General features: G+C 38.1%; 1 protein-coding gene across 2 annotated transcripts in view; it reads left to right on the plus strand.

Moving 5' to 3' along the window:
• Positions 1-12051, plus strand: part of KIF16B (kinesin family member 16B) — a 148346-nt gene that overhangs the window by 21918 nt on the left and 114377 nt on the right. For both annotated transcript variants that reach the window (XM_010574790.1, XM_010574791.1), the window contains 6 exons: positions 5366-5463; positions 5960-6069; positions 6686-6828; positions 8200-8368; positions 8547-8678; positions 11603-11778. In XM_010574790.1, coding sequence (XP_010573092.1) covers positions 5366-5463; positions 5960-6069; positions 6686-6828; positions 8200-8368; positions 8547-8678; positions 11603-11778 — 828 coding nt within the window. The remainder of the gene's footprint in view (positions 1-5365; positions 5464-5959; positions 6070-6685; positions 6829-8199; positions 8369-8546; positions 8679-11602; positions 11779-12051) is intronic.

Genomic DNA, 12051 nt, shown 5'->3' on the forward strand with positions numbered 1-12051 from the left:
GCAAAAGCACTGTCTAGAAAAGATGGCCCAGCACCCTGTCCAGCTGAATCTTAAAAATGTCCTTTTTTTTGTCAAACGTGTCCATAATGTCCAACATTGGAGAATCCACCACTTCCCCAGGGAGATTATTCCAAAGACTGATTGTTCTCATTGTGAAAAATTGTCCTCTCGTGTCCAGTTGGAATCTCCCCAGGAGTAACTTGTACACATTACCCCTCTTCTATTCCGTGTGACTCCTTGTAAAAAGGGAGTCTCTGTCTTCTTTGTAGCCACCCTTTAAATAGTGGAACATGGTGATAAGGTCTCCCCTAAGCCTTCTTTTCTCAAGGCTGAACAAACCCAGTTCTCTCGGCCTTTCCTCATATGGCAGGTTTCCCAGTCCTTTGATCATCTTTCTGGCCCTTCTCTAGACCCTCTCCAGCCTGTCCACATCTTTTTTTGTATAGTGACAACCAAAACTGAACACAGTATTCCAGGTGTGGCCTGACAAGTGCTGAGTAGAGTGGGATAATGATTATGTCTGCTGGTGATGCCCTTGTTGATGCAACCCAGCATCCTGCTGGCTTGCTTTGCTGCCGCAGCACATTTTCACTCATATTAAGCTTGTTGTCCACCAGGACCCACAGGTCCCTTTCCACAGAGCTGCTCCCCAGCCAGGTAGATCCCAGCCCGTGCTGCACTCCTGGCTTATGTTTTCCTGGGTGCAAGACCTTACATTTGTCTTTGTTGAACTTCATAAGGTTTTTGTTAGTCCACTCTTCCAGCCTACCCAGGTCTTCCTGCAGGGTGGTTCTCCCTTCCGGGAAGTGTCCACTTCCCCACTTAGTTTGGTATCGTTGTCAAACTTCGTCAGGGTACGCTTGATCCCATCATTCAGGTCACTTACGAAGACATTAAACAGCATTGGGCCCAATATCGATCCATGGGGGACCCCACTTGTGACAGGCTGCCAGTTTGAAAAGGAGCCATTTAACACAACCCTCTGGGTGTGGCCTGTCAGCCAGTACCCCACCCACTGCACAGACCACTTGTCTAGACTGTAATGCATCAGTTTCTCTAGGAGGAGGCTGTGGGAAACTGTATTGACAGCCTCAGAGAAATCCGGGTAGACAATGTCCACCACTGGCCCCACATCAACTAAACAGGTGGTTTTTTTTTTTTAAATCCGCAGCAATGCATTGAAATTGTGATATTGCAAGAGCATGTTTTTATGGAATTATTATTACTGATCCTGTCTGTATGCTACTGACTCCCCATGTATCATACCTTCTAGTAGTAATCAGAGGTTTTAGAAGCTCTTTCTTTTATAGGTAGATATTTACATTTGGAATAAGTGTCTTTAAGTGATGCTTTGTTATGTTGGATAAAAAGCAATAATTTTTGTTCAGTAACAAAACCAAATATCTCGAATGCTACCACTAATTTTCTATGCCCAACTTGAGATAAAAAAAAGAAGATACTGATTTGAGAACATGGATGATCAGCTCTTTCTGAAGAGATCTGGTTTTTAGACCTCTTTTAAAGGGTCAGAAGATTAAAGTAGGTCCTTGACCCCTGTTTAGAGAAGGCTATCAAGTGAGGAGGGGGATGAGAGTAGTTAAATGTAAGTTTCAGCAAACCATTATGAGATGACACAGTAACTTTCATTTTAAGGATTAAGTCCTGTTGAGCACTTCAGTGAAGACCCTAGAAGAAGGTGTGATAGGAGGAGTATTTGGCAGTTTGTGAGTAAAGGGTGGGAGTAGTTTCTTGCAGTTGCCTCCATGACTTTCCAAGGACAGAAAGAACCCACTAAACTGTTGGGAGTGGAGCAGTTTAAAAGGGCTGACTGATGAAGCCTGTTTGCCAGGCAGCCTCTACAGGTTTCATTCTTTAATCCTTGGGTAAAAAAAACACCTCATGTCTTCTCCCAGCAGAATTGAAAAGGAGGATATTGCCACTTGTTCTTCCTTAGATAGATAGCTCTTTTGAAATGTAGCAAGATTGGCCACTTTGCACCTCCCTTAGCTTAGGAGAGTAAATTGGCTGTAAATCTTTTTCTTTCAGTTGTCACAGAGTAAGTAGCTTTATATTTAACTTCAGTATGGTAAGCAGAATAGACTTTTGTAACCAGAAAAGATCTTATGACCTAGATGTGGATTTCGATTTCAGAAATTTATAAAAGTGACATTTTTATGAGACTGCCTCACTATATGTAATGACCATAATCATCAAGACATTTTGCAAATGAATAGGTGCTGAAGTTTGTTTGACACTATTCAATAATAAGGGTCTAATCTTCTTGCCGTGATACATAAATACTTTAATCTGGCTTTATACAGTGTGTATAAAATATACTCAGCTGCCAAGTTAAATGCTTGAAAATTGATGGCCCTGTCAGAGAGACTACAGTGCTATAAGAAAACTTGAATTGAAAATAAATTTTCTTTTTTCCCTACTTCTCCTTAAAAAGTATGTATTCTATTCTCATTTTGCTTTCAATATCTGCTGTTCTTGGCTCTGGAAAGCTGCTTCTGCAATACTGTGTGCAGCAGTCATTTCAAGAAGTATGTGGACCAGTTAGAATAAGTCTTGAGCAGAGGAACTGAAATGATCAGAGATCTATAAAACATGATCTACCAGGAAAGTCAGACTTGCGTACGCAGAGAAAGGAAGACTGTGGAGGAACAAAAGTCTTCCAAGACGTGAAAGGCTGCTGCAGAAAAGAAGGGAATAATTTGTTCCCTGTATCCAAAATAGATGGGTAAGAAACAGTACATTTACATTGCAATGAGGAGTTTTCTGGTTAGATAGCATAGAAGGACTTTTAATGAGAAAATTCAGCTCTGGAGTGAACTACCTATTTTGGTTCTACAGAGTTCCATGACTGGAAGCTCTGTAACCCAGAAAAAAAACCCTGTCAAAGATGTAGTTGATCCTGCCTTGGAGCTGTAGGGGGTGAAAAGGGAGAAAATGTTTAAATATAGTTTCTAATAAAGAGTGTACATTCTGCAAGAAGTACATTTTACTGATAAAATACACGGGGAACTATGTGTTCTTCCTTTCGCATCACTGTATTGCTATGGTTGAAGTTACTCAATTAGAGCTATTATTTCCTATTTCAAGACTCTCTTTGCAGTTGTTAAATTATGTCAGACACTAATGACTTGCCTAAAACTTTGTGATGGATCTTTCATGTTCTTTCCTTAAGCTTTAATTAAAACTGTTCAGGTCTTTCCAAGCATGAGATGAAAGAAAAGTCTTTTTCCTCTTCCTGTGTTTAAAAAAGAAGAAAAACAAACAAGTGTGTAGGAATTTCCAACACTGAACCCTGAAACTTTATCTGGAGGTAGAGATTGATACATATTGGGAAGGGCTGCTTGCTCCTCTGTTACCAAAGGCAACTGTCTCAAAAAAAGCCTAATTAAGCTGCAAGTTTCTCCCTTTATCTAGGTTTTGTTTTTTGTTTTTTTTTTTTAAGCCAAGATGCAGTTAGGTGAAGCACTAGGTATGATAGAAGGAGAGAATAGATTATTATTTCAAAGAATGAAGCCTGGTTTAAGAAGGACAGAGAGGCTCTGATTAAGAGGAGGAAGAAGCTGGAAAAGGGCAAAATGGAGGGATAGAGTATGATTAAAAAAAAAAAAGAGACTGGATGGTGAATTGGGAATTATATCTGGGCAAAGGAAAGAGGAAGCGAAGTTCAGAGATGGCACCTGGAAGAAGATTGCTTGGACAGAGAATGCAGGGGGAAACTGAAGAATAAGGACAGAGGGGACCAGCATGGGAGCAGACTGGAATAAGCTTGGGCAAAAGGGGTCAGATTTTATGTGGGGGTCCAAATAGAAGAGAAGTCTTTGCCCATGAAGCACTCACCCTGCCAGAGTCTGGTGCACGGGAAAACCCTGTCTTTGACTTTTCCTGCTGCCAGGTATCTGTAGAATCTCACCAGGCAAACTCTTGGGTGCCTGGAGTGCATGGGCTATGCTCCTGTGGGATGTTTGGTCTGGTTTGTCCTAATTTGCCTCCTGCATAATTACATGGCCCCTAACTCTAAGCAAGAACATTTCTTGCCTTAGTGGTGCATAGAATTAGAATTAGTCCATCTCATCAAATCTCTTATGCATTTTTGGACTGGAGGCAAATTGTAGCTGACAGACTATTTTGTAAGCTACTTCTGAGTTTTGCAGCTCTGAGCCCAAAGCTCATCTGTATGTATATGTCCTCTCCCTTTATTCCTGGGAGCTGCATTCACTCATTTCAGTTCTGAAGGAGTGTTGCCTGCTGTCTTCCTGAAGCGGTGGGGAGGAGGTGTGCTCAGCAGGTAGTTGGGCATCTACCTAATCAGACTCAGTGGGAATGGGGCAGCTGGGAGCAAGGAGCCTCTTGTCAGCTGAGACCAGAGCTGTGTGGCACTCTCCTGTTCCTCTGCTGCTGGGGAAAACCCTGGCTTTGACTTGCTGCCTTGCTGTTTGGCCAGAAAGGGGTCTCCCTGGAGCAATGGGAAGAGGAGAGCTGCATGCTAAGTCTGGATATCTTGGCAGCATTAGCTGCTGCCTCACAGTCAGACACATGTTTGACATTGGTGGTGGAGCAGCAGCCTCACTGGGATGAAACTCAATTCTCAAGTGCCAGCTTAACCGAGAAGATGGCATCCTGCTGCTGCTGGCTGCTGTGTTAGGTGAAGTGGCAAGGACCCTGTAATGGATAGTTGCAGCCCTGCTAGTAAACTATGTAGTCTGATCTGTGAGAAGGAATATGTTCTTTTCAGTTAGCTTTATTAAACCGACCAAGCACTTTATGCATAAAAACTCTTTAACGGCAGAGTCAAGCATTCAGAAGTTAAATATAAAATTTAATTTAGCTGCATTGTAGGATACAGTGAATGTAGTTTTAACATAGTTATTGCATGCCAATTTATCCAGAGGACCTGGTGAATCTCTCAAGACAGGAAGGACTGTGAGCTGGGGATTGGGGTTTTGAATGAGAATGGCTCATGGATGCATATATATGGCTCTTGTCCCATTTAGTGAGATGAGGTGGAAGAAGTTAGAAAAAATAGTATTGAGATAAGGCAGTTCATATGTTGCTCTGAGGAGCCAGTTTCTGCCTTAAGCAGTTGGGATTATTCGAACTAAGTGAGAGGGGCAAAATATATCCCAATAGCAAAGAAATGGAGCTAGTATATACATCCCAACACAAACACAAGGATTAAAGTGGCAAGGTAACTGCAGTTAAATGAAGGGCAAGAGAGTATTTGTTGAAATGATTTGATTTTTTTTTTTCTTTTCCTTTTTCTGGATGTTGGAACTCTCAACTAGTGATCTTAGGGTTTATTTTTCAAAATATATTGTGTATGTGGAAATAAGAACTGTTGTTATTGCAGGGTGATGCAGGTTTAATACCTCGAATTTGTGAAGGATTATTCAGCAAAATAAGTGAAAAAACAAAGCGGAATGAGGCATCATTTCGAACAGAAGTCAGGTAGGTCTTGGTGTGTCCATAATTTGCTGGTTATCAAACTTGTTTCAGTTACAACCACCCTGTTTCACTTTATCTCTGAGAAAAGTGTGTGTTTTTCACATAACTTTCCATGCTTGGCCTCAGTCCTATAATTGTTTTTTGTTGGCAGTTGTAGTCAAAATGCACAATGCTTCTAACTTCAGTCCAATAGCTGTGCGTTTTGGTTTATTTAAATGATAGAAAATGCCTTTCCTACTGGACAGCATCTTCCTTATTTTTAGCCTTTATTTCAGGCTGACATTAGGAGATCTTGATCTTGCTAATGTCTGCTTCCTTTCTACTTGCTTATTACTTTTTTCCTTATGGTACAAGTATGCTGTAGTCATTACTATCTTAAGCCAACTTTGGATCCATTTGCTTCTCCAGGCATCTTGCTTTCAAACACAGTGTTAACATGGCTTTCCTTTTTTTAAAGACTCTTGAATCAGTCAGTGGTTTTCTAATCTTTTTCTTTCAGTTATCTGGAAATTTATAATGAACGTGTGAGAGATCTTCTCAGACGGAAGTCATCAAAAACTAATAATTTACGAATACGAGAACATCCAAAAGAAGGGCCATATGTTGAGGGTAAAACAACTTCCAGTGTTTTGCACTGCATACTTTACTACCTTTATATATTCTAAAATGTCATCTCTAATTGCATAGGACATTTTTATCTTTTAAAATATAAATGATGATGGATACAGTTCTTTTCTTTGATATAAAAGCATTAAAGGAGAATAGCCTCTCATTTTGTATCCCCATGCACTTTCCCAATTCTAAGATTATTATACATACACAGTTTTTATCTTAAATTTATAACACAATTTTAAGTAATGTTAAGAGATACAATTGGTTTTAAGAATTTGTTGACTATAATTTGTAAATCTTTAATGTTTAGGTGGAAAGAACCTATTAGGATCTAATTGTCTTAATTTGTCCTCTGCCAGGGAAGGTTCATGTCTTTTGAGGGATTATGCTTATGTTATTGCACTAAATACTTTAGAAGATTGCATTTTTTTTCTTAATTTACTGTAAATGTGTAAGTTCTCCATTGTTCACATGAGGCCTCATTCCTTTCCTTAAGTGATAAACAAGTATCACAATAAACACTAATTGCAGCAATACTTTGCAGCAGTGAGGGTAATTTAAATCTTTTTCAAGTGCAAGTATGAGCATACTGTAACACTCTGCTTTTCTTTAGATTTGTCTAAACATTTAGTGCAAAATTATACTGATGTAGAGGAACTTATGGATGCAGGAAATATAAATAGAACAACGGCTGCAACTGGAATGAATGATGTCAGTAGCAGGTCGCATGCCATTTTCACAATCAACTTCACTCAGGTAACAAAACCAAACCGCCTGTCTTAATATGTATTTACGTTCAATAATTCACATGATAATTAAAAAATAAGGTTGTCAAATAAGTAAGTATGGGTAGATAATGACTATGTTGTTGTTTTGTGATGAGGAAAGTTAAAAGTGTGAAGATACTGTTTTGAGAACTATAAATATGTTTATCAGTGATTATAATCTTTAAAATTTACAGTGTAGTGTGATTACTTAAAAAGATGTTTAATAGATTTTGAGGAGATAATTATTGGGAGTTCAGGCTGAATAAGAGTTACCAATGCCAGTGTGTTTCACGATGCTCCTGTGACAGGAGTGGCTGAGGAGCATGTTGTGTGAGACTTCAGCCAGAGGTGAACATGGGCTACCTTTTATGCTCTAATGTTATCCAAAGTTTACAAAAAACCTGTCTCCATGACCCAAATCGTAGAGTGTAGAAATGTTTTCTGAGTGTTTTCTTGCTGACTCTTCCTCTGTTAGTGTTGGAAACCTATTTATATTCCTTGATTTACTGATGGAATAATGGAGAGATTTAACATGTTTTCTCAGACTGTAATGATCTTTTTGTTTATATGCAGTAAAGTCCTTTTCTAATGACTCCTGCTCTTCATTGTTGTTTTTTGGGGGCTTTTTAGACAGTCCACAGATAACCTGCTAGATGAAGAAAAGGTAGCATAGAGGTGGTTCGCTTTCATGACAGAACTTTGCATGCCTCCCCCCCAAAACCACACACACACAAAATCCCATGCACCAGCTGTTCACTAATGATAAATTGCTCATAACAAAGCTTTCAGAAGAGGATGAGAGGCAGGCAGCAAAATGTTTTGTTCTACTGTTGTACTGTAAAAGTAGAAGAAATTTTGAAACAAGGCAATCTGAGTTGATTTATATGAATTAAGATAAAAATTGAGAAGAAGCCTCAGTTAAAATAGTAGAATGAAACTGCAATTGCTACTTACTTTAACATGGAGGCAGGGGGAGAAATTGAGTGTAAATGTGTCTGTGTATGCTATAACTTGTTGAAAGCTAAATATAAATGTTGAAAGCTTAATAAAATGAATGCAGCACGTGTTCACTGTGCGTCTTGTAAATACCAATTCACAGTTGTCAGTGCATATGCATAAGTGGCTAGAAAGTTGCAAATATTACAATTTAAAGTAGTAACTACTTGCTTGGGAGTTATGCAGCAATTAATGATCAAATGCCTTTCTGTGACACCTCTAATACATCTGTCTTCTGAAGCTCTGCTATTGTAAACAAGTTAAAGTCAATCATGACATGAAAAAGGCCTCTAAGTTGTATTCAGCAAAATTTCAGAATTTTGTAGCTTAACATACTTTTCTTTGTGGTTTTTTTTTTCTGTAGGCTAAATTTGATTCCGAAATGCCTTGTGAAACTGTTAGCAAGATTCATTTGGTAGATCTTGCTGGAAGTGAGAGAGCAGATGCCACCGGTGCCACAGGGGTTAGGTTAAAGGAAGGAGGAAATATTAACAAATCTCTAGTTACTCTGGGAAATGTAATTTCTGCCTTAGGTATGTCTCTGATTTTTGTGCTTGTCTGTTTTGGATTTTTTTTTTTAGTCATTGAATATCTTTCTGTTTATTTACTTCTGTTCATTTTTACTTACACAAATCGTGGCCTAATGCATACCTTTTTTGAAAATGAATGAAAATATATAATTGCTTTTTTTTTCCTACCTCCACATCACAGCTGATTTATCTCAGGATGCAACAAATCCTCTTTCAAAGAAGAAACAAGTATTTGTGCCTTACAGGGACTCTGTGTTGACTTGGCTGTTAAAAGATAGCCTAGGAGGAAACTCTAAAACTATAATGATCGCCAGTAAGTGTCTTTAAATTACTTTTTTGCATCCTGAACAGTGTATGCTTAATAGGAGTGGCTGTAAATATTTAGATTCCAGATGCTTTGTTAAGGGAGAACATTGTTTACACATATTAATGATCTCTTTCTTTCTGAGTTTTCTAATAACACTCTGCCTTTGCCTACATTCTGCAGAACATCTCTTCCAGCAATAGAACTATATAGGGTCTCATTGTGTATATGGGGACAGTCTAGTTGTTTAGTAATGTCATAAACAATAGCAGATATGCCTCCTGAATTTGGGAGCTTCGTTTTCATCTGCAGATTATCTGTTTGGGTGTATATATCACTGGCTGAGTACTTGGTCACAAATGTAACAAGGTATCCAGACTGTGTATGTACAGTCATTAGACATTTGTTTGCATAAGTAAGGATCATCCAAATGTATGTGTCTAATTGCTTGCATTTGCTCTGACATCTACCTCACTGCTATGTTTCTTTGACACATGCACAGTGTAATGATTAGCTTATCTGACCAGTTAAACTTCAAGTAATAGTTCCTGTTTATTCTTGAGGTTCATCTGCATTCAGACAGCTCTGTTACTCATGGTAAGGGCTCAAACCTGGACCTAGATAGTCTTGTACTTCTCTCCCCTTATGCCTTTCCTCCCCAGGTTGCAGACTTTGATCCCCAGTAAAAAAAAAAATTAAAAATTCCAGCTTTGTGCATGTAGTCAATACTGATGGGTGAATCAGTTTGCTTTTCCAAAACTGTGGGGTTTTTTATTGCATTAGTAACAGAAATGACCTGGTCTCTTCTGGCATTCAGTGCGTAAGACTGTCATTTTTATTTAACCTACTTTTTGAATGCACACAGCATTTTAACATTTTGTCTAAATTAAATTCTTTATGATCAGTCATCTTGCAAACTTTTCTTACAGTTTCCTTTTTACCCATAGGAAGCTCTGTAAGAACCACTTGGTTTAAAAACCTACTGATGGCATATGTATTGCAGGTTTTTCAACAAACTGGAATGGGAATTCCATTCCCCAAAACCCCAAGTGAAGCTAGGAGGACGTTTAAGGGGAGGGGAGGATTTTGGATGTCAGAGATTGTAAGGTGTGAAGAGAAGAGCAGCTCTGAAATTTCTCTCACTCTTTCCTGCTCAAATGAAATGCAGTCTAACTGATGCAGTCCCCTCTTGGGAATGGTGGGAGAGCAGAATTGAGGAAATAAAATGCATTGGATGAAATTCTGGTTCTTCGGTCGCTTTGTTACCATCTGATTCTCTGGATAGCAGTTGCTTTGTTGCATGATTTTTGGGATGTTTTTGGAATCCATGCCACTTTCTTTCCTCAGGTTGATCATAGTAGTACCAAAATAGGATCTTGGACCAGACTCTGTTTTTCTGGCTGTTGGAGTAACACAGTGCTGGCATCTTTCTTCTTGATGCTTTCTTTCAGTTACATGGTTGAGTAACTTGGTTGGTTTTTTTGTTGTGTGGTTTTGGTTTTTTTTTTTTTTTTTTGTTGGTTTGTTTGTTTTTTTTTTTTTTCCAGAGGGTTTGGGAAAAGAAGTTTTAGAAACACAATGACCTTTCAGTGCTTATATTAATGATTACAGTGCCCAGCTGCTTTTTCAGCTACTTCCTCATCTATTAACAATGCTTCTGCTAGGCAGAGCCCTGATGGTTGATCTTTTTTCTGACAGTAACTCTGCTGGTAATGTAGTTGAACTGCCTAACAGAGCCTGACAAGTTGTCTGGATACATTTGGCCTGCCTTTTCTGTAACTAAACAAAAAAAAAAAAAGCAGGAAGATAATCTCAAACTGTAGGAAAGGCTCCTATAAAAATACATCCAATTCTGATTTTCATATTTCTGTAACATATCATGACATTCTTCCAGAAAGAGAATGATTGAGTAGTGGAGAGGAAACAGTAGATAAAGTAGGGAAGTGATAGTGTGAGCTAGGGGAAGTATAGTCTGTTGCCAAGTGCATCTGCCTGGATTCAGGGAGTCTCTACCACAAAAAGAATATTTATTACTGTTGAGAGAATGAGGAAGGACAAAATATTTTTGATACTTGATTATTTTTTCAGGTCTATTCATTGTCTGATTCTCTGGGTCTCTTGTTCAGTTGGATTATTAAGATTTCTGGTCCCTCATTTCTGCATGGTGTTCTCTTCTGTGTTTTTGCTCATCTGTTTCAATGCAGTAATTGTCTTTTTAATTGCGACCATCTTGTATATTGTTAGGAAAATTAAATGAAGGATAGCATTAGCACTTTCATTTAAACTCCATTGTTTTTCCTGATTAAGTTGCCTGTAAAATAATACTGGTTTCTTTTGATGCATCAGATAGATAACAGGTCTGCTTGCTGCTGGATGCCTGCAGCTCAGCAGAATAGCTAGGTTTGTAAATTATAGAAGCTCTTCTCTTCTTTTGGTTTTCACGTCTGCTTTTTGTTTGAATGATGTTTAATTTCCCTTCAAAACTTGGACTGAACCTACTGTGTTTTTACCTGAAATGACTTTTCCATTCAATGATTACATTGATACTTATAAAATACTCACTGTTTTTTCCCACTGTTCTTGTTAAAAATTTGCAAGAAAGCCTGAAAAGTATTCATATAGGATGTTTATGCTTACCAGAGAAATGTAAAAGTTAAGTAGATTGACAGCAAGATTTTTTTACAATGCTTGGTTGTTGGACCTGGTTATTCTAATATGCTATTCTAATACAGTGTTTACTTAAGCAAAGTTATAGTGACATGAAAGCAGTGGAGCTTGGTGAATAATTGGAACAAATGGTAGCCATACTGATTAATCATATATTTCTGTCTCTTCATCAACGTTTAAGTTTATCTGACTTCTAAAATATAAACTAACTTTACTAAATTAAACATATGATGCTAGATAAACTGTTTCTGATTTCATCTCCTTAGCTATTTCACCTGCTGATGTCAATTATGGAGAAACTTTAAGTACACTTCGCTATGCAAATAGAGCCAAAAACATCATCAACAAGCCTACTATTAATGAGGATCCTAATGTCAAACTGATCCGTGAGCTGAGAGCTGAAATAGCCCGATTAAAAGCCCTGCTTGCTCAAGGGAATCAGGTTAGCTTTACTTGAAATTTATGTATAATTTTCCTTGAGTTGTAACATCTATTTCTAGAATGTAATGAGATAATTATCTTTCATTATATTGATTTGAGTAAACAAGCTCTATGAGGCTATGAATGAATATTATTTTCCTGATTGAATCAGTTTCCATATGGCCAGTAGATTACCCCTTTTAACATAAGGGGGGAAAAATTGCCATACCAAAGCTTTTAGCTTTCTCTTAATATAATCAGAGCTTGATTGCAATGTGTTGTGCAACAGGTAGTC

The sequence above is a fragment of the Haliaeetus leucocephalus genome, unplaced genomic scaffold, assembly GCF_000737465.1.
Source record: "Haliaeetus leucocephalus isolate CR32 unplaced genomic scaffold, Haliaeetus_leucocephalus-4.0 Scaffold450, whole genome shotgun sequence".
In the NCBI taxonomy this organism is placed as follows: Eukaryota; Metazoa; Chordata; class Aves; order Accipitriformes; family Accipitridae; genus Haliaeetus; species Haliaeetus leucocephalus.